The 23143-nt window shown below is 48.8% G+C and overlaps 1 protein-coding gene across 15 annotated transcripts in view; it reads right to left on the bottom strand.

Annotated features, from left to right (window-relative positions):
• Positions 1-22358, bottom strand: part of Br (broad-complex core protein) — a 68747-nt gene extending 46389 nt beyond the window's left edge. For 2 of the 15 annotated variants that reach the window (XM_071713728.1, XM_071713729.1), the window contains exons 1-4: positions 7032-7744; positions 6042-6291; positions 1041-1242; positions 656-847 (exon numbers count right to left, since the gene is read on the bottom strand). In XM_071713728.1, the coding sequence (XP_071569829.1) occupies positions 656-847; positions 1041-1226 (378 nt within the window). In that variant the 5' untranslated portion in view covers positions 1227-1242; positions 6042-6291; positions 7032-7744. The other 13 variants (XM_071713716.1, XM_071713722.1, XM_071713715.1 and 10 more) reach the window with 13 other exon arrangements.
• Positions 22359-23143: the final 785 nt, after the last annotated feature.

Genomic DNA, 23143 nt, shown 5'->3' with positions numbered 1-23143 from the left:
TGTCGTTTAATCGATCGAAAAATCGTTTCACCAAAAATGATAGTTCGGTCGGTTGGGTGGTGAGCAAATTGAAGAGTCTCGCGATATCGCGACACCGTATCGATATTCGATACTTTACATTTACGGTAAATACCGATTTTCAATTTATTGAGCGAGCCGCTTTATCTTTGTTTGCTTGACCTATGACAATTACGAGTCGGAATCAAGATAGACGCGCTCTGCATCGAGATAACACGGAGGGGATCTTTCGCCAAATGTAACGTCTAACAAGTAACGTAAAAGATACATTTGAGCTTTCGAGAGATATACGCGGCGAGCTACACGACGTTACGTCGTGGCCAAATACCCACACATACAATACGTGTTCACTTTCTCACGGTTGAAACTCATGCTTACACGCGCTTTTAAACCAAACTTCGAAACCGTACGTAATTGCGGTGCATTCGATTTCGAACGTGCTACAGACACGGTCAAGAAAATGGAACGGAGATAGAATCTTACGCCAGCTGTCGCACCTCCATTGTCACTCGTAATTCTCGTAAACGCGGCGTGCAACGTTCTCACGTGCCCGCAGCGTCAAAGTCCGAAACTCACCGGAATTACCCCCGCTTTCAGTCCCCCCCCTCCCCCCCGTAATTGCGCCCGAAAAACTTACCTCATCTCTGTCGGGCTGGTCGGTCTGTTGCGTGAGACCCGATACCCTGAGGACCTCCGCCGTCTTCAGAAAACTACTGAGAGAACGCTGATGCACGTTCACCTCGCCGTGATAAATAAACTCCACTAAGGCATGCAAGTCGCTGAACGCTACATCCTGGAGCACTATCACTGGGTGCTTGCACGGCGTGCTCTGAAACGGTGCAACGTTTATTGCGGATAATCATTAACGGGTGGCGATTGAATTTCTTTCTATTGACTTCTAAATCGACCCCGTTTACTTCGCGAGCGAAATCCACTCCGAATTTCACGTGAATCGTGAAACCGGAAGGTCTTCACTGGCATTAGCGAAAGAGGGAAGAGGGCGAGAGAGGCGGAGTCCTTACCTTGAGCAATTCTCTGAAGTACGGACTACAGGCGGAGAGAACGACGCGATGCGCTTTCAGGCTCTTGCCGTCGCAGGCCAGCGTCACGTCCACGAAGTCCTCATCGTCCCGCAGATTTTCAAACGCCGAGGTTATGCTGCTCTGGTAATTGTTCCATCGCAGACAAAAATGTTGTGTATCTACCATCGTTGTGTCTATTCACCTGCAATTAGAAAGGAACGTCTTGCTGCCACCGACTGGACTGAACACAGAGCTGTCACTTAGCGATCTAAACGCGACGCCCGCGATGCGAGAACGCGCGTGCAAAAACACGCGCGGCCGATCGGCTTCGCTGCTTAAAACTAACGTTAATGTGCGTGACGCACGCGCGCGTAATTAAAAATTTTCGGCTACGATGCCGTCCTAGGGCACGACGCGCGCCGATAAGCTTGCAAACTGATAATTTTAGATAAGTCCAAATTTCGACATTCGAAAACACAATTGCAACGTGTACACACATTCGATACTGATATCAAATCGCAGTTGCATGTGTACCGCGATATTCCTGATAAATCGGAGGATGACTATAAAAAAAGAGGAGAGAACGTTGGAGAGAGTTAAAAGAAAAAAATAACACACAGCGATTAGATGCTTGAGAATGTATTCTTGTCCTCGCGTGATGCATATTTAATTCAGCTGCGATATCCGCTCGTTTCAATTCTCCCCGCTTGTTACAATGACGAGAAAATTTGACATCGTCGATATTAAATTTTTTTTCTACGCGGCTTAAATTATTGGCGATAAAAAGTAATTTCCGACCGGCAATCAATTTTTCATAAATTTATTGCAGAAAGTTCGAAGCTTCTTGTATCGAGGCTTGACTCGAGCTTAAGAAATAACAGGGAAGAATTGTGTAAGAAACGCAAGATTAATTACAGAGATGTAAAAAATGTATTACGACGTCGAGAGATACAAATGAAGAGACGTTTTCATGCTCCTCTACTTCGAAATACGTCTGCATGCGTGATAATCCGAAAAATGTCTTGCGAAAGATACGCGTTAATCGGCGACGCGTAGTGAAATAATGAATTGGAAATTCTACAGAAGAAATGGAGGAATTTCGAATAGATAACCTTACTGCCGGCGCGGGAAGGAGAGACACGCGTTTATTTGTCCAATTGCGCGGAGGAGAAGCGGGGATTGCGGGAATAAAAATCTAAGAAGCACCGTGTGCAATTCGCCGCTTCGCCATACGGAAAAATTAGGTCGTCAAGCCGGAGCCAATTGAGAGTACGTTGATTAAATAATTCTCCGCTACTTATAAAAGCGGGAGCACTAAATGTGCGCTGATAGTGTTATCTTAGCGTAATGATAAAAAAAAAGAGGAAAGATCTTAAAACAAATTTACAAAGCTCGTTCCTCGCGTGAGTGTGCTAGCGCGCACTGGGTGAAATGCCGAGACGTTTAACGAGAAGCGACGAGAGACGTTTTCGCGAAGATAATGTTAGCGAAATTGGAACCGATAACCGTGCGCCGCCGCCGCGCCGCTGCGTTTTGTCGCTTTTTAACAAATAACAAAATCTGCATAACGAATTCGCAAATCCATTTATGCCATCGAATACCGTATATGTATCGTGTATCGATAACACGAGCTCCGTGAATTCAAATTGTTTCCGGTCTCGCATTTTTTTCCCGTTGCGTACAATAACGATAAAAAAAAATAGGAAAGTGAAATGACGAAGTGGTGCAACACGAGGAAAAGTCGGCAGGCGGGAAACGCTCGTATCTCCTTCCCTTTAAATCGCGTACCGATATGTAGAAACCGTTCTCTCCGAGTTTCTAGGGTCGCGCTATCGCAGTCTGCTAAATTTACGTGTGACGAATCGGCGAGATAACTCCGCCACCGAACATTGTTTGATAACAGACCAAAAAAAAAAAAAAAAACGTCGGGCTCGCGTCGCGCGCGCTGGATTCGGCTGGTACAGCCGAAAAAAATTACAACTCTATCGCTGTTCTCGCGCGCTTTATTGCCGGCGGTACGCCGGCGTGCAACGCCGTAACTATTTGCACAATTTTGCCGCGCACAGCCGGTCGCGGGATGACCGCGGGTGGAGATTACGCGAGCGGGAAATACCGGATCGGAGTTTTGGAAATTGGCATGTGTCACAAGTTGTACATCACACTCCCGCCGAAACGTCGGAATCGAGACCGAGAGAGGGTACGCGCACACACCGTTCGACACGCGCGATCGACGGATCGATCCCGTGATCGTGATCCTCTCGAGAGTACGGTACCTTCACTAACACACACGTGCAGCCAAGTAGTTTCTCGCACGATATATACAGTTTCTAAGGCACGCTCGGCCGGCAACGCGAATTACAGTTTGCCAAGTGCGAACGCGTTATCGCGAGGGAACACCTATCGGCCGTCATGCCGCGTAAGCTAATGACCGAAACAATGAACCGAACACGATGACGACGGAGCGACGCTGCCTGCGTGCGTGCGTGCGTGCGTGCGTGCGTGCGTGCGTGAATGAATGCGTGCGGGCGAACTGTGTGTGTGTTTATCTCCGAGCGAAAAGAGAAATGGAGCATATACACTTGACACACGCGACAGAAAAAGAATCGTTCACGAATTCGCGCGGTGGTCCCTCTCGTATCGAGACGCAAGTTCCATCCGAGAGATCGAGCAGTTCCGCGATCGATCCGTGACACCCGCGTGATCGACACGCGTATAGCAACGCGTGAAGATCGGGAGATAAGATCCTCGGCCGTGAATCCGTCCCCCGAAAAACGGATTCGCGGAAGCGTTTTCGCGCGAGCGAGCGAACGAGGGTGCGAGGATATCAGTAAATACACTTTCAAATAAATACTAAACGATTTTGTCGTTCCTTCCTTCCTGCGCGTGGATCATCCTCCTACCCCTCCGCTCCCTCTCATCGCGCGCACCAACCACCACCACCGCCCCCACGCTGTCGCCGCCGCCCGAACTGTCGGCCACACCGAAAGTGATCGCGATCGAACGAGGACGGCGCGGCGCGCGCGTGAGATAGAAAGAGAGAGCTAGATAGGCGGAGGCGGAGGCGGGATGGGGAGACGAGAAGGATGATCGAGCGGGCAGGATCGAGCGCGCCGCGACTTTCGCGCTTGCCGTGCGCGCGAGATCCGCGTTTCATCCGCGTGACGGATTTCCGGATGTTCACGTATCGCGCGACGACGACGACGACGACGACGACGACGACGATTATTGTCCAGGTCACACGTCGCGGTACGCAAGTACCGGAGAACCGATACAGCACGGCGGTACAGTGGCGGTGGCGGCGACGACGACGGCAGTGACGGCGGCAACGGGGACGACGACGACGACGACGTCGACGCGCGCGGAATCTTCTGCACCTTGACTGGGGGCGCCGCGAGCGAGCAGTCACCGCAGCAGGCTCCTTCCCCGTCGCATGCCGTGTGCAGAGCGAAACCGACCAACCCCTAAAACGTCACGTCACGACTGTGCGACTCCGTCGCAGAGAAGGCGCCGCGCTTTCCCCCCCGCGCCGCTTCACGTCGGGCCGGTACGCCGCGAGGCCGCACGAAAATGTACGAAAAGCCGGCGATCGTCGCCGTTACGAGAACGGGCGAGTACCCGCGCGAGAGGGAGGAAAGCGGAGACGCGGAGGAAGGAAGAAGTCACGAGAGGGAGAGAAAACGCGCGCCCGTCGCGCCGTCGGGGCGAGGAGGAATACGGAGAACACGGGGAAAGGGTGAGAGCGCGGGAGAAAGGGAGAGGGAGAGAGATCGGCGACGATTGAATGACACGCGGATCGAGAGGAAGACGCGAAAGGGGGGGAAGGAGATTTTTTTTTTTCATACTTGGGGTACATCTCTAATCAATAGTTTAGAAGACGAGTGGTGCACGAGCGGGAGCGAGGAGTTGAAAAATAGCGCGACGTGTGTGAGCAATGACAGGTTTTGCGGAGCGACGACACCGCGTGTGCGATAAGATGACGTGTGCGCTCCGAACGCGACACACACGCACAAAATGAGACGGAAACGCAGACGGCCGATCGAGAAAGAGAGAGACGAAGCGACATAATCCATTCCTTATGTTCGCGTAATGAATCGGTCTGGCGGCTAACGATATGCACGCTAATGCACGATTAGAATATCGCGGATTAGAATACCGAGAATTGAAATCGGTACATAATTTCTCGGCTGGTTCTTGACGTTAGAAATTTGGGCTTCGTTATGTTAATCGCGTCCGCGTTTCCGTCGCCGTGAATAAACCGCAACGTTGCCTAGCGTTGGAGACTAGGTTTACGCGAAATTATACATCGACGTCTTGCAAAGTACAACGATGAATTATCACTGGGAAGAAGTAACGTTATCTAATAAAATCTTTCTTATTACGAAAGCTATATATCGATCAAAGATCATGCTCCGATCATCAATCGTGTACTGATCATTGCATGATGCTCCAAGATTTAATCAAGATTAATTTAAGAATCGAAACCGGCTAATGAACTCGATTTTCCGTGTTACAGGTATTAAAAATGTACCTTTGCCGCATATCTAGCGACGAGAATAAATATGAAAAATCATTTTCAGAGTGCACCGATTTCCATCTCTGAATTAAACACGAGAATATATAATTCTGAAATAAATCTTGGATTACTTTACCGATCATTTTTATACGGATTTTATATGATTTTGGGATTAAAATTTCACGAGAAAAAATTCACTCCGATGTCGAATTAGCGCGAGAAAGAGACGAGAAATGGATTGTCACGAATTCTTCAAGGCGATAATAAGTAACCGAAAATAAAAATTAACGAACGAGGTATGAAAAATCGCGGAGCGAGCGTAATCGGATAGAGCTGCGAGCTAAGAAATTCGAATAAGGTCGATTATATACCTCCAATCTCCGTGTGATGTATGGAGTTATCGTTAGCGTAAACTGCGGACGGCTCTCTAACGAGGCAAGATTTACTCTCTAGAGCGATGCGCTCGAACGCAGCCCCGAGTTAATTACCTTGTGGGGAGGGGAGTCTGTCAGAGAGTCGCTCTCACGTGCGTCGCCTTCCCGGTGTCGTCTCGCCGATTTCAAACCACCATCCTCCGACTTCTGGTTCCGTCTGCGGTCTGACGGTCTTCCGGTCCCTTTCCTCCACGCCGGCTGTCACTGTGTGGCACGCGGTTCGCAGTTAAATATCATCGTTCACCGACGACGCGCGGTACCAATTGACTTGAATCCCGGCGGTGCCCTCGTTATCGCCGTTTGTCTGAAAACCATCCGTTTCTTTCTCTGCGTGTTCTGCGATGATCTTATTGCGATGGAAAGAAAGAGAGAGAGAGAGAGAGAGAGAGAGAGAGAGAGAGAGAGAGAGAGAGAGAGAGAGAGAGAGAGAGAAAGAGAGAGGGAGAGATAGAGAGACAGAGTGGCGCGCGTCCGAACCGATTTACCCCCTCATTACTGGCGGTAATGGTTGCACACCGTGCACATGTGCGTACGCATGCATCAACCCTCCCTCTCGCTCGCTCGCTCGCTCGCGCGCGGTGAACTCAACGTGCGCGCAAACACACATACGTGTCCACATACGCGGAGGACACCACTTTTTCTCTCTCTTTCTCTCTTTCTTCCTCTCAGACAAGGCACATACATGCATACGCACAACACGCGCGCGCGCGTCAACATACCCGCACTCGTATACGCACACGTTGCCACGAGCTGCACTGCCGCGATCGTCGGAAAGCGGAATCTCATCCGGTTTGTCTCGGCTCCTTTCACCCGAGAAGCGCACCGACCGAAAATCTCCGCACTCGCGGGAAGAACACGCGCGAGACTCGAACGACCGAAAGCGAGAGGTGATGGAGGATCCTATCTCGCTCCCTCTCTTTCTCTCTCTTTCTTTCTCTTCCGTCCGCCGGCCTCGTTTCGACCGCGAAATACGAAATGTTACCGCGAGACGAGACGATAACGATCGACGGCACGGATGGACGTTCGGGCAGGGGATGAACGTACCTAGCACGTGTCCCAGCACCAATCGTCGAAGGAGAGAGTGCACGTCCGTCCTTACACCCCGCGATCGAAACAACGATCCCCGGTACAAGTTCGAGGTCGGATGGACGAGGGCACGATAGGCATAATCACTGTCGCGGCATCGCACGCGGGGAGCAGCTGCCGATTCGCGACGGCAGTGACCGGCTCGGGAGTTTTAAAAGCGAGATATGAAGCGTGTGTGGTGGCGAAATTGAAAACGAAAAAAAAGAGGGGAAAAAAGAAAGAACGAAAGAGAGAGAGCCGAGGGAGACAGAGAGGAGGAGGAAAGAATGAGAGAGGGAAACAGAGGGAACGAGGAAGAGCCGGAAGAAAAAAAGGAGAGAGACGTGCGTAACGTAAACCGGCGCGTTACAGTGACACCACGAGCCGACGAAGCACCAAGTACGGGCTGCTGTTCCCGAGCCTGGTTAGGACTAGCATGCGGGGGGAAGGCTCCCGCTTTGCCCGCCGTTATTCTTTATCGGAGCATGAGACATCTGTCGTAATAAGTGCGGACTAAAAAATAGTGCGTACGCAGAGAGAGAGAGCGTGAGAGTTGAAGGCGCGCGAGAACGAGAGAGCCGGCCACGGGCGCCATGGTGGGAGAGGTTGATGCTTGCGGCCGCGGCGGCTGTTTCTCTCCCCGTGTACCCCGCACACAATCTTGGTCTCTTCCCTCTGCCACACTCTTTCTTTCTCTCTCTCTTTTTCTCTCTCTCCCTCTCTCTCTCTCTCTCTCTCTCTCTCTCTCTCTCTTTCCCTCCGCCGGCGCGCTCTACCCCGCCGTAATCAGTTCATGAAACGAAAATGCGCGTAGCCGCCGCGAGCCGAGTCTGGCCACGAGAGCTGTAAAAATCTTGGATGCGCTCGCGGAGCCTGAGAAAAAAGATAGCGTCCGTCGCCGGATTCTGCGCGTCTTTTTCCGTGCGCTCGAAAAAGGATCGACGATCTCTTTATCAACATTGAATTTATTAAGATTTAATTTTGCGCTAGTCGCGAGGACCGTCGACTTTCATCGTTTCGGACGTTTCGCAGGATCTCTCGAATTCCTCGCACGTATCAGAGATCGATCTTCAGTTTTGCTTTACGAGCGGCGGAAGGGAAGAGATGGATGAGATTCGCCCGTTGAACGTTGCCACGGAATAGGATGTCGCGCGTTTCGCGACGATCGTTTCGATCCGGGCCGGTTTTCGGTCGGCTCCGGATGCGAGTACGTTACTGCTCCGAAACAAGAGGAACAAAACTGTAAAATGGTTCCTGCATGTTTCGACTGAGATCGATAAACGGGGATCCGCTCCGCCGTTTTCCCCGATAATTATGTACCCCTCGTTCGTTAACATTAACGAAGCAAAAACGCGTTGACTCGCTCGCTCGCGGATGCGCGCGAGTACGTATCCTTGCCGCGCGGCACGCGCGCCGTCCTGCTCCTGCTAAACTCGACAGTAGCACCCAGAGCTATTACCCCCCTCTCTCTTTCTTTCTCTTTCTGCCGCGAGCCGTGCACCACCGTAGGCGACCCCACTCGATTCGCCCCTCAAAAAATCATTACGCCCTTCCACGGGCTGCGCATGAACGCGGTTTTAATTCGCTACTAGAAAAGTAAAATGTAAACGGTGGTGGGCTCGAGGGCCCGTCAAGGGGCGGGTGGTGGCTGGTGGCGGGCTTCAGGAGGATGAGAAAAAGGCGGATAGAGAGCGCGAGAGAGTCGCGGGGGTGCGCGGGGAGGACGGCACACGGGCTGGCAGAGGCGGCGACGGTACGCGGGGGGTCGGTTGGGTGGTCGGGTCGGGTAGTCGGGTGGGTGGGTGGGTGGGTGGTTGGGTGGCCGGACGACGGGGTGGGAGACGAAGTTTCGCGGACGTGGTCGAGGACGAGGGCGAGCGAATGTACGAGGAATGAAGCGACTGCGAGAGCGCGACGTAGGACAGATCCTTTTTCCTCCGACTAGCGACTAGCAGGAGGAGGAATATGACGGCGCGGGAGAGGATGGGGCGCGGTAGAGAGATGGAGGGGTTGGAGGTGGAGGCGAGAGGAGGATATACTGCGCCCCTACTTCTCTAGGGGTTCCATTGTAATATTTATTGATTGGATTCCTAGGAGCCCAGGCTGTGAGGGCTGTGGCACCTATGCTTGGACTAGATTGCGTACGAACGCTCGCGACGTTCCTCGACGATCGAGCCGTCACTTTTTCCACCACGCTTTTTCCTTCGTCTCCTTTACTTGTTTTTTTTTTCTCTCGCGCGTTATCTATCGACATTCTCCTGCATCTCACTCTCTCTCTCTTTCTCTGCGATCCACGTGGTCACAGATTTGCGTAAATGTCTCCGAACGAACGGCACGTGTCCTCGCGCGATTGCGACAAAAAAATCGCAAGAGGCGAGAATTAATTATAGTACGAATAAGTGCTGAGAAATTTTCGATTTAAAATGAATTAAAGAAGCAATCGTCGAAGAGGACGAATTGTACAAAATTGCTCTGCAAAATTCTTGTCGATGGAAAATGAATAATTTGGGGACTATTCCTTTTTTGCAAATAGAGATCAGCAAGTATAAATTTGATCATGAATTATATAATGTAATTAAATTTAAATTAAATTATGTCAACACAATCGTATCTCAAAACGATGTAGGAGAATATACGATTACGAGAGTTACAACTCTAAGTTTGGCCATCTATGTTTTCGCAACAAATTATTTACGCAGATTTTGCCGAAACGAGTTTCACGAGAAGAATTTAACTTGTCCTCGTTTCGCCCTAAAAACTATTTCGGCACACAGACCGATGCAAAATCGTCGATCCGTTTGGTAACAGTCGATTTTAGCGAGCGAACATCAAATCGCATATATTTGGAATGCAAACTCGCCAGGGTCGTAACATTATCGTTCCCCCGACGATGAAGCGCGAAACACGTTATGCATAGGACGTGGCAGAAACGACGGAACTTACTTTCACTGGCCTTCCGTACACACGCATTCGATGGTTTCGCATATACATAGAACGACTAGTCCGATCACGTGACGCTGCGCCTCGCTTGCAGGCTCGCGTCTGCATCAACGAGAAGCAGCAGGTGTCCAAAAGCAGAGGTGACCACACCACGGGCGAGAAGGAGAAAGAGCGTTATAGAGCATTGCGTGTGTGTTTGTATGTGTGTACCTGTGGCTGCGAGAGAGAGAGAGAGAGAGAGAGAGAGAGAGAGAGAGAGGAGAGGAGAGGAGACGAAGGCGGAGAACGTGCGCGCGCGAACGGTGCGGAACTGGTAATCCTTGATCTTACGTGACGTAATAAATCCTCGCCGAATACGGGAGTTGCGTTAAATGCAGAATATCTTACGGACTCCGTGAGGCGAGCCCCGAAAAACACGATCGCGGCAAAGATTTACAACCGCGCGTAATTGATTTTAATGAACGCTTCTCGCAGATTTGGAGGATTCTCAAGGATGTTCTCAAAAGTGAATGCATGTGTATATATATACATATATATATATATATATACATATATATATATATACTCTCATGTATATGAAGAGAGAGAGAGCTTCTTATGGGATAAGGGAACAGCTAATGTGCACGTGCAAATTTACGAATTGTTAATACAACCGTGCATGATTGATTTGGAGGAACGTCTTACGTTGAAACGGAGAGAGAGTAAAAAATAGAATTATATAATATATATTTCACGTTCTTCTTGTACATTCTTCTTCAAATAGATTCTTCAATTCTTATTCCATTCGTAAATTTATAAAGGCAGACAAGCAGAATATACCATGTCTCGAAATCACAGAACTGATGTCACTAGAAAAATATCCGGAAAAGTATTGGCCGATGATTTCATTGTCTTCTTTATAAAATAAAAAGCCACTCTTATTTAGGTGCATAACTCGCCATTACAAAGTCGGGAAGAAATGCTTTGTAACGTAGCATTGTACGCATTCAGGTGGATGCTTCAATTGCAACCAGAAGCGTCTACATCACGTAAATCATCCAAACCTTTCTTGCACATCCTGTCTCCTTCATAAGTCCACCATTAAGTATATGACATTACGTACATGGGTTATTTCAGCAATAAAATAAAAGAGTAGTAGCATACGAACGAATAGGAAATGTCGCATAATTGTATATAGAATAATATGAAAAATTTAAATTGTCATAAATGTTGAAAATTAGGCATTCAAAATTATTGCGTGTCGTACAAAGAGCTAATATGACATGAAAGTATTAGTACTAGTACTATTATAATTACTCTGCGCGCGTCGCACATTCTTCATTTAGAATGGAATCTATTCTCGCATGTGTGACCTCCTTTTCTGTTTAAAATTATCTAAATAACATATTAACTCTACCCCTCATTTGAAACCTGGCAATTTTACGTTAAAGCATATCGTATATTTCATTCTCGACGAAGAAGACGACAGAGAAAAACGAGAAATGCACGATGATATTCCTTAATCGTCGATTTCAGGACTAATCCCCTACAGCCATCAGTATTCGTCTCTATGTCACCTATTCGATACGAAACGCAAAAAAGCTATTACGAGAATCATACAGCGTCATTTAATTACGATGGAGAGCAGATCGCACTAATGAACGCGACGTACCAAGCGGCACGGAGCCCAAAATGGCCCCCTCCTTCCCGCGTTAGTGGCTTGGAAACGTCGTTAGGCGTTACGCACCTGCCGGTTAAAGTGCCGCCTACCAACGGCGAGACCGGCGTTTTCCGGGATTCGTGGTGATCGACGGCAACTGTACACGGCGATAAATCGCCCTGTTTAGGGAAGCGACGCGGCGGCCCGGTCCCAAATGCACTTTGCACACGCGAAGTAACAAAAGGCAGAGGTGAGGTATCGGGGGCAGCATACGTTTGATCGCCACGTACGTACCTTCCCCATTCTTTCGTCTATCCTTCTCTGGTCCCCGACTCGCCTCGGCCCGACTGCCCTCACTGAGACCCCCTCCCTCCGTCTCCTCTCTTTCTCTCTCTCTCTCTCTCTCTCCTTTCTCTCTGCACTTCTCTTTCTCCTTCTGCCACCATCGTCCCCTCTGCGCGAACCGGTACCCTTTCCTCTCTTCCCCTTGCACTCGCAAACATTTGGTGGCCGTTGACCTCAAGCGGGCTAATCCGTCGACAGCCAAACAACCAATTATTTCTCTTCAACGGTACGCTTCGCCACGACCGGCCGACATAGCGCTAAACGTGGGAATGCCCGTGGTACTCGACAAATCAGGTGAAAAAAAGCCTCGGTCGATTGCATCGGCGACGATGCACGACGCTCTAACTTCGATTAAATCAAATTTCTTTCGTCGCTTGTTTCCGTAGGCGAAAATATAATTTAGATACAAACTATCGCGAATGCCCGAGCATGCACACGCACAATCATCGATGTAGAAACCTTGTAGAATTTAATATCGATTTTTTAGAGTCGTTACAATTAATCCTCGATAATAATTTCCTTGAAAATAACTTCTAAGGTAGCTCTCACTTTATAAGTGAACATATAATAATATGCGAAGATCCCAAAGGAATAGCAGCTTTATGATCTCGATATTTAAGAAATTATAAAGAATTTATCATGATTTGTCAATAACTTTCCCTATACTGGTGTACTATTAAAGAAATAAAAAATAACAGCCCCGAGGAATATGCGATTAAGTAAATATAGGTATTGAGTTTTTTGTGATGATTGTCCGATTAGCCAAAAAAAAAAAACCGTCGATATTGATGCCGCGATGGAACCGACTTCGTGCGGCAAGTTTTATTTTCCTTTCACGCGCCGCTTTCGGAGGTGCAGGAAGGGCTCGGCGTCGAGAACCTTTTACCGTCTGGCCAATACTAGATACGCGCTACTTCATACGAGACTAGTGCTACCGCTATACCTCACGTCTATTCCTACGCTATCTTGTACTACTGCGATTCCGCCGTTCCAACCAAGCGGGGCTTGAAACCGTGGTTCGAAGCGTGGCATCGATGAGTCCGGATTTCGAAATTACAGACAAAAATTGTTTTCTATTTTTATTCCCACGCCGATAAAATCGCGACCGAATTGGCGCGGAGAATCTCTTTTTGCATTTATAAATCGAAAAATCGAACCTACCAAAATTACGACGGTATCTAAGTAAGTAGCTGTAGACGTTCGTGGCTAAAAACCGCCACAGATTTTTCTTTCGGTTGCATATATTCTTAGCTTCTGAATACAAACGATCGTTATTAAAAAATTACTTTTAGCTTGCAAGGACGGCGGATCAAACGCGGTATTTTCGCATTTAATGGACTGAGAATTAACATTGGATCGTTAGCATTGAACTTTCGTAGTTGCATTGCAAAATTGTGCATTGTCGATGCAATTTGTGCGATTGCGTGGAGAGGTGATTTGAACGCAGGATAACGACTGCGTTCGGATGCATTTATCTAGTCCAACAGGTTCCGGCAAGCGTCCACGAAACGAACGTGCAACAGATAAACACGAGATCACGATGGTCGAGAAGAAGACGCGTGAATAAGGATACGTCACTCTTTCTATTTTTCGCATCAAATATATATACTCACGGGAATGCGCATCGCGAAACTGGCCAGCGGCGACGAGAACCGGATCTACGAGACAATCGTTTCATCGATTATCGATCGCCAAATCGTTTTCGCCCGTGCCCGTCTCGGACCGACCTAGTTTCCAACGATATTCCGTACGATTAATTGAGGCGCGATGATCCACGAATATTTCCGTCGGCGCTTAAAAATACTGAAAACAGGTCAGCGGCTATATTTTTAATTGTAGCGCAGACAGTCGGCTGCATCGAGTTTGCATCGCGAGATACATATACATGAGGCGTTTACGTGTACGTATACATGTTTACAACGCGGGTTAAAAACGGATCGTAGTAAAGAATTGAGGATGCGCCGCTGGCATTTTTTAGACGAGCGCTTTCAGCGTCGACCGTCATACCGCTTGCACTCAATACGCTTCTTTCTCGCTTCGAGACAGATATGTAACCAGTTTTTTTCTTCCTTTTTTTTTGCGAAACTAGACACACCTGTAGCAATTCATTTACGCACTTGCGAGCATATCTCGTGCGTGTGGCACGCGAAGTTAATTACAGGATAAAATGCCACATTCCAAGCGAGTGTATCTCGCGTTTCCAATTAAAATAGGATTTTAGAAAAAAAGAAGCTCAGCTTTACAATATAGATTAGGTATATTCATCATTCAAACGCACATGAACGATTTTTAAAACGGATTCCACGGGATCTCAATTACACGGAATATGGAAGAATTAAAAAAAACAGGATCAATCTTCTAATCTGGATATTTGTCTGAGTGACAACCTTTCACCGCGTAAAAAGTGAAATTCTCGGCTATCGAAAAAAATATCGATATCGAACCATCGCAATAACAGCCTCAGTGCGCTTATTTCAACTGGCCGGATTAATTTCCGATATGGGACACGCAAAAAAAATGCCTAATATCGCGATATATATGGAAAATTGCGAGCTTGCAGAAAAAAAGCGACTCGTGCTTTTTACATGCGCTTTATTTTTCCTCGCTCGAAATATTTAAAAAAAACTACGTTTCCATCGAAACAGCTTTCGATTTTTTTAACGCGAAACCGTGACCTTGGGCGAATATTTCGAACAAAACGCCGCTATTCCATATTGTTAGGAGGGAAGATCGATATTTTTCTGGATGATTGAAATTTCAGAGATTCTTCGGTTTCTCGGGCGTCGAACAAGCCGTCGTCGAGCGTGTCAATTATCGCGAAAGAAATATCGTATAACATACCTATAACGTGATGGTCGCGTAAAGTGCCATCGACAGCTATGCGGTGTGATTCGCGATCACTACGATAAAGGCGGCTGCGATCTGCAGAAAGAAATCGGGGCCGCGAGTTTTTTTTTTTTCCTTACAACACAGCCTATTTCTGGGGGCCGCCTAATTCATACGCCCGGGACACACTCTAGCGACGCAATATAAACGCACACCCGCGCCCATTGCCGCGTGCACATTTTTTTTTCGCTCGCGCGGATGTGGGCGCGCGGCGTGCGTGTGCGTGTGCGTGTGCACATGCGCGCATGTAATGCACGAAACAAAGAACCGTCCGAAGGAAGGAACCTCGCGCCCGCTCCCGCACGCATAAATACTCGGGCCGCGCGCTCGCGCGCATATACCCTCGTCGCGATAACTTACTCTCCGCCGGATTCTCGGATATGATTCGTCACGATCAGCTGACGTGCGCATTTCAAGTGGCTTAAATAAAGTGACGCTCTTTCTCGCCGCTTTCACAATAGGGCGCCGCATCGACCTCACATTTTTCTAAGCGACTGCAATTCGCGACCGTTTCCTCGCTTCACGTTTTCGACGCGACGTTAAACTTTTCCTCTCTTCCTTTTCTTCATTTTAGAATGCCTTTTCAAATTACAATCGAGGAAATAATGCCAATTGCTATCGCGTGAGATAAGTTTGATAATTTGATAACCGTTGGAACAGTTGCAATTTTAATATCGGTGCCGCGCGATGCGATAGCAATTACGTATTGAAATTTTCGCGACTTTCGTAAAATCGCAATAGAGGAAACATAAAGAGATAATAATTACTCGAGACAATTATATAAAATAATTAGGGCGTTTAATTATCTCAACGTAAAATTAAGTTTCTGCGAGATCGTGCCAATGGAAATTTCTAAAAATGTAATAACTACCGAAACCAGCAAAATGAGAAATCGATACCGCGCGATATCGCTGCGGAAAGGATTAATATTTAATCTATTCATATATCCGTGGATTATTTCTGAGCGAGAAATAACATGGTTAATATTTTGCGACAGGAACATAATAACGAAAATCAAAGGCAAACGGCTCTTTTCTTTCTCTGTTTACATACCACGTGTTTCTCTTCTTCATATGCATATATGTCACAAAAAAAAATATATATATATATTTATTTATTTGTGTGTACGTATGTGCGTGTATGTATGCGTGCGCGCGCGCGCGTGTGTACATATACATATATATTGATATATGATTAATCGTCGTATCCGCTGCGTTACGACAAACGTTTCCAAGTTTCTCTTGTACGCAGTCACGAGAGCTTGTAAGACGCGATTTGTTAAATCTCGCACCTGCGACCTTCCTCTTCCCAAGGTACGCATCACATGGAGTCGACCGTGCGAATTTTAACGCGCAGCATGCAAAACGTGGCGTGGCCGCATAATCGCCGCGCACCTGAATTCACGTGTAATGCATATAGTAGAGTACATATGTGTATGTATATACATAAGTGTACATACACACACACGCACTATTCAATTGCACGTCTTGTATCGATGCACGCGGGAATTTATTCGATTGACTTGCGCTGGCCGGGTCGCTGAATGAATTCGCTTTGTTAATTTTATCGAACTCGCGCGCTCTTATCCGCGCGTGTTCCGCGAGCGCTCGCTCTTCTCTCTCTCTCTCCGTCTCTCTTTCTCTTTTTCGCATCGATCGGTATCGATCGTCGAGCACGGAGACGCAGGCGTTCCGCGCATTTAGGAATGTTTAAATTTAATAGGATACGCGATGTATATCGCGCGATAATCTCCTCAAGTGTATCCGTGGCTTGGGTTATCGGTTTATCGCGTGTAATACTAAATCGGGTTTCCGTGGAAATAAATCGACAGAGATCAACGCGAGCGCGTTTTGCTAGCAACGTTGACAAATCGATGCTAATAAAATGACAATTAATGTAAATAATATGTAAAATGTACGAAAGATTACGATTTTTATACTATTCTTACAATATTTCTCTATTCGATATCGCCAGATATTGTTACCTGTCTAATATCAAGATTAAATTATCAGTGTCAAAAGTATACGCGACGATGTCGAAGCATCGCGACTGACGTGTCAGTCTGTAATGTGAACGGCGGTTTCCCAACCGCGCTCGTTCCGAGCGAGCGTCCGCTGCGCCTAAATAACGCGTCCGCTTGTCGGGGTCTAATTTCGCAGATAACGCGCGAGTCGCCGCGAACGTAATCTAGTTACTAGGCGTACAATCTAATCGACCGATTCGTATTATGTGTATGCATACCTGCACGTACAAACTACACTTCTATTCGTAGAATCGCACTAGTCCCGCGCGATAAAGTCAAGTTTGCCTTTAATGTTACGATGCCGAGCCGCGATTTCGTTACGCAACTCTCTAAACCTATCCTCGCATTAATTCGACTATCTGTTTTCGTCATGTTAACGCCTCTGCGCGTGATAAGACTTCCTGTCGCCGACGATATTTTTGACGATACTGCGAAATATGATTTGCAATAAAAAAAGAGTGCCCCGATGGCTAATGCGATAGGTGTACCGTGGAAACGTGTTCTAATATGTAGAGAATAATTTAATAATGGTCTTTTACGAATCTTTATTCTGAGACAATCTTGCAATTTAATCACTCCGTCTTTTATCGGAACTCTTAATTTTTTATATATCCCGCCTCTTTCTTTCTAATTCAAAAGAAATATAAAAATTATTCATTTACATTCTACAGACAGATTATATCTCGAAATATATTCTCCTTTAAAAATTTATCCTTTTTTTTTTTTTTCAAGAAATGTTTCTGATATTACATTACATTGTAATTTATTATTTCTTCATTCGAATATTTTACGGAATTTTGTAAAATTATTCGTATCTTCGAATCTCTCGAAGGGGCCAATTTCTATTTGCATCGAGGCCATCGAGCCGCGGTTAGAAAGCAAGTATGAAAAGATCGAGCACGGCCATTTTACGGTGTCCGACAATTCTCGGAGCGGAGAATCGAAGGACTGAAGGAGCAAAGAAGAACGGGAATAACGGGTGAGATTCAGCGTCCGTTATGGTTCAAGGAGAACACACCGTTACCGGATACATCCCCTTTTCTCTCGTGCAGGTGCTTCCAAGAAAAATAACTGGCCATCGCCGCACTAATTGCCCCGACGTATTAATGTTACCGTGCAAATATGCGATCAGACAAACTGTATTATAAATTAATAAGGGTTAGCGGTCATTTCGATAATAACTGGATCGGACTGGATGAACGTGTGCGAAAGATTTTAATTACGTCAATAAAGCGATATTCCAAGAACGGAGAAATAAAATTCTCATAAAGAGGCATGATTTAGTCGTATTTAGGGAAAGCTGTGATTAACGTAATTTCAATCACGTCTTTATTGCAATAAAGTTGCTTGATAGAAATAATAGACAGCGAGTATTAATACACATCAAAATACGTACAAATTACAAGGACTAGATAACTTATAAACTTGAAAATAACGCGCTAAGCTTATTTTGTGGAAGCTTCGGGGCAAACAACCGATTTTAAAGAATTTACTTTACGAGTAGAGCGTGTGACTACTCACACCCATTTTTATATAAGCAGATTTCACGATGAAAAATAGTAGTAGAAAAGCCAAATACAATAGCAGCCTCGTAAGATTCTTACGATCTTTTCCTTCTAATCGGATTTACCAAATTCTTATGGTTCTCACAATTGGACAGGTATAATTGAATGAGAGAGAGAGAGAGAGAGAGAAATAGAGAGAAGGTATCGTTATGCGCACGCTGTCATGTGTGCTATCGCGCGTTGAATTGTTCATGCGAGCTAAAATTACCAGGCGCGAGCGTTCGCGCGGTATCGGGATCCGGACGGGTGACGGGTCTAATCGTGGGAACAATATAGTTTCTCTCGCGGTCGACGAAACCGTCGGTCAACAAAGGAGATTAGGTGGGCGCGGACCCCGCAGCTTTGTCCGAGGCCCATCCTTGAGAATCCGCTTCTGCACGCCGCGCGGGTGTTCTCTATCGGCTATGCCACCGCACGCGCGCGCGTACGATGCGCATACGTAGCGAGTAGCGAGTGCACGCGGCGGCTAAATTTTTCAGGAACGTCCGCGTCATCATCGAGGCGCTTCTTATTTTTTACCAGAGTCGCCTCACCTCCCTCTTTCCCTCTCTCTTCCCCTCCCGCGGCCCGTTCCCTCATACGTATCGTCCGCCGTGTGTCCTGTTCGCTCTCTCGCAATTTTTCTCCATCTCTTTCGCTCTAATGTTGTCGATGTGTATACTCGCGGAATCTATTTATACCTAGGTCCACTGGTGTTTTCAACTTGCTGCACGGCCGTGCAACAAACTTAACCTGCGGTCTCTCGTAAAAATAGGGAACGGACGCACCGAGCAGAGAGAGCGCGATTTGAAGAAACTCTGCGCGCGGCCGCAGGTGCGGGCGAAATATCATCTACGAATAGCAATTGTCCGCCTCTTAATATTTATACCGCGTGCTTAATATTTGCAACACGTGGTGTCCCTCCTGACTGCCGTGCATCGTAAACGCACGTAAATAAAAGAGAAAGGAAATATATACGTATATATGTGTAAAATATATACATATGTAAAGGAAATATATATGTATATATGTACACATACATGTGCGAAACGCGGGACACCGTGCGTAAACTCGCGGGTGCCGAAATCCCGCGCTACAAAAAATACGTAATCGCCCGCGGTTAGTGAACAAAAAAAATAAAAATAAAATAGCTCTCTCTCTCTCTCTCTCTCTCTCTCTCTCCTTCCCTCCCCTTGCGCGCGCACGCGGCGCGGTAACGTGACGAAATCGGGTATGTAAAAAAAACACGAAAAAAAAGGAAACGAGGAAAAAACGATTACTCCCACGCAGCGGGAGCTCCGCGCGCCAGACGAGGTGCGGCGCGGCGCGGCGTGGAAAACGAGAGTGAACGCGTAGAGTCGAGCGCGTACGCGCGGCATGGCGCGGCATGGCGCGGCGCGGCGTGGCACGACGCGACGCGACGCGGCGCGGCGACCGTGGCACGGTCGCGGCACGGCCCCGGAGCGACGTACGACAAACGAGGGAACGAGCGCGCCTCTCGCGGCGCAAAAAGTGCGAGCGAGCGACGAGGATTACGTCATGTGCCAGGCACTCTCTAACGTCTGGCATTATCTTCGTCTAGCGCGAGTCTAGCCGCGCCAGTCCAAACGGTACTAACGCCGCGCTACCGGCCAGCGTTGCCGTCGCTGTTTCTACCGCCGCCGCCACCGCCGCCGCCGCCGACGCCGTCACAACCGCCGTCACCTTCGCCGTCTGGCATACATAGGCAAGGGCATACGAGACACGCCATCGTGTGTGGATTCATGAAAGGACACAGGCGCGTATTCTAGCGCTAACTAGGTGTTCAACGACACGTATGCGTGTCGCGCTCACGGACACATGCGTATACGCGCGCGTATACTCTCGCTCGTATGTTGGTGCATGTGCACGCATCGCATCGTCACGAATACGCACACTTACATAAATATTTGCATGCGTACCGCTATATGACTCGCGCGACAGATACATGCAAACGCTCGTCCCCTCTTTCTCTCTCTTTCGCTCTCGTTCTCTCGCTCTCTCATTCTCTCATTCTCCCTCTCTTTCGCACTCTTTTTCGCTTTCGCCCCCTCCCCCTCAATCTCTCCTTCTTCCTCTTTCACTCTCACCCTTGCGCATTCTCTCCGTCTATCCCTCTCTCATTCCCTACCTCCCGTCCGCCCCCTTTAAGTACCCCCTCCCGAAATTTTTACTCTTTCTTTCCTTTTCTGTCTCTCTTTCATTCGTTCCCTCTCCTCCTCTATACCTTCGTCTCGCTCTACTCCATTCCCTCCCTCTCTGTCTCCCCCAAACTTCTTCCTCTGTCTCTAGCGACCGCGTACACCGTGGAAGCCGCACAGGCGGCCGAAGGCCACCGGTCTCAGCTGTGGACGTACCTTGATCGTCAAGCGAGAAGTGAAGTGTGGACCTCCTTTGCCCGGCGTCCTTGTCGTCAGTGCTGAGTCCCGTGGATTCTACCGTTCCGATGCGACGAAGATGACGATCGAGAGACGATTGTCTTTCCCTCCGACTTCCGCCGATTTCTTCCTCGCCGTGCCGAAATATCACCGAGCAGACAGACGCGCCCTGCCTCCTCGCTCTTTTTACTCTCGCGTCTCTTTCCTCCGGCCACCTTTCTTTCAGTCTTCAAGTCGTCGCCGGCTGATCTCTATCGTATTCCACGACCGTCTTATCCGGTGGCGGAAATTGGACGAAATCGCGCGTAGAATCTTCGACGGACGAGCGAGCCGTTAGCGATTGTATAATGACGTATGGGACAGTCGCATGTTCCACCCAGCGAGCCTCGATGATCGACGGATTTTCTCCGATTTTTCACAGTCGCCTCTCACAGAGATCACCCCTCAAATCGTCAATGATCTCAAAGACCCGCGGAGACCGCGTAATGAAAAAAAAAAAAAGATCTCCGATCTCTTCCGCTAGCTCCTTCTCATTCTTCGTCGCGACTCGTCCCGAATTGACGTGGCGCACTTTCCTTCTCGCGCTCTTCTTCCGTCACGATCCTCCTCGGATCCGTCCGCGGACACGTCGATCGTCTCGAGAGGATCGTGGATCCGACGAGGCACGAGACACAGGATGGCGAAAAAACGTCAAGCGAGATTTAATAGCGCGCGTACCATGGCATCACTCACACCGTGACCGAGGGACCGTTTTCTCTCTCCTCAAGGAAGTCGTCTCCCTTTCCCTCTTCTTCTCGTGTAGAACGCGCGTAACTGGATCACCGTAACGCGTACTCGCGGTCCCGTCGATACACGCATGGGCGCGCACTGTTTTTCCGCCTTGTCCCTCGTGACGTCGGAGTAACTGAAGAACGCGCACTTCTTCTTCTCTCCCTCTCTCTCCCTCTCTCTCTCTCTCTCTCTCTCTCTCTCTATTTTCCTCGACGACGACGATGACCGCCGGACACCCCGAGTTAATTTATTCCTTTGAAACGTACGCGACAATCTTCATGGACCGATAACGGCGAAAAGGAACGTGGAAAGGGGGAAAAAAATACGAAGGATTCGGCGGTGGAGGATTAAATATTGATAACACCTTCTTGTGCGTAACACGCGCCGCGGGATCGTGGAAACGACGCGCGACGAAGAGAGAGAGAGCGAGCGATGACAATTGTCGGTTTGCGCGATTTTCGAATGTCCTGGCCGTGTATTATCTTGCGCGCCGGTTGAACGTCGAGGACCGAAGGACCCAGCTGCTCTCCTCGCCGCTTCTTTGGGACACACACCGGGGGACTACCTAGTCGTAGAGTGATTGGGAACGCGACTGGCCAAAGCACTTGATTCGCGCGCGGTTCGGTTTGCCCGTTGCTGCGCCTCTCCCGTGCAGTTTTTTCGGCAGTCCTGTGGTATGCGTGCGCGCGCGGCGTGCATGTGTGCGTGCCGGAGTGCCCGCGAGCGCGCGCCCGCGCGAGCGTGTGTACGCTCCTCTTTCGCCGTCTCTCTCTCTCTCTCTCGGTCTCTCCGTCCCTCCTTCTCTTTCTCTCTCTCTCTCTCTATCCGCACGAAGAGCTCTTTTTCGTGCTCCTTCCCTCCGCGCCGTTCTTCCTATCCCTCTCTCGCTTCCCTCGTTTTTAACACGAGCGCGTGTACCGCCCGCTTGCACGCGCGTGTGTGCGGGTCCTCACGTGTTCGTGCGGTGGCCCCCGTGATGTACGCCGAAGAGCGGCCCTGCGCGCGAAAAAGAGAGAGGACTCGAGGGGGAGAGCGGGCGAGCGTGCGAGAATGAGCGAGTGTACGAGTATATGCGGCCGTTTATATGCGTGCGTATCGCGCGTACGTATGCACGTAAGTATATATACATATACACACGTCCGTCCGATCCGGCTCGTCGTGTCGTGTCGTGGCGATGCGTGCGTGCGTCTGTGCGTGCGCGTCCCGGGTAGGCGAGGGTATAGTTACCGAAATGTTAACCTCGTGGAACCACTTTTTATTGAGTGTCGCAAAATTCATAGGAACCTCGCGACGCGAGGAGAGGGGGCTTAACCCGGCCCCCGCTCCTCCCGACTCACGCTTAGCGGGGCTGACGCCGCGCGGAGGGGCGACAACCCCTACCCCCCGTGCCACGGGGTCCCCCGCGGCACCCCTCCGTGTACCCACCAGACGTCCTCCCTCCCTCCTCCCCCTCCGCCCTCTTCCTCCTCCTTCTCCTGTTCCGTCACTTCCTCCTCCTCGTTCTCCTGATCCGCGTCCTCATCTTCGTCCTCTTCCCCTCGCGCTCG

Source organism: Temnothorax nylanderi, unplaced genomic scaffold, assembly GCF_030848795.1.
Source record: "Temnothorax nylanderi isolate EJ_2023f unplaced genomic scaffold, tnyl_v1.0 TNYL_tig0129_pilon, whole genome shotgun sequence".
Taxonomy (NCBI): domain Eukaryota; kingdom Metazoa; phylum Arthropoda; class Insecta; order Hymenoptera; family Formicidae; genus Temnothorax; species Temnothorax nylanderi.
This window is presented reverse-complemented; position numbering and strand designations above follow the sequence as displayed.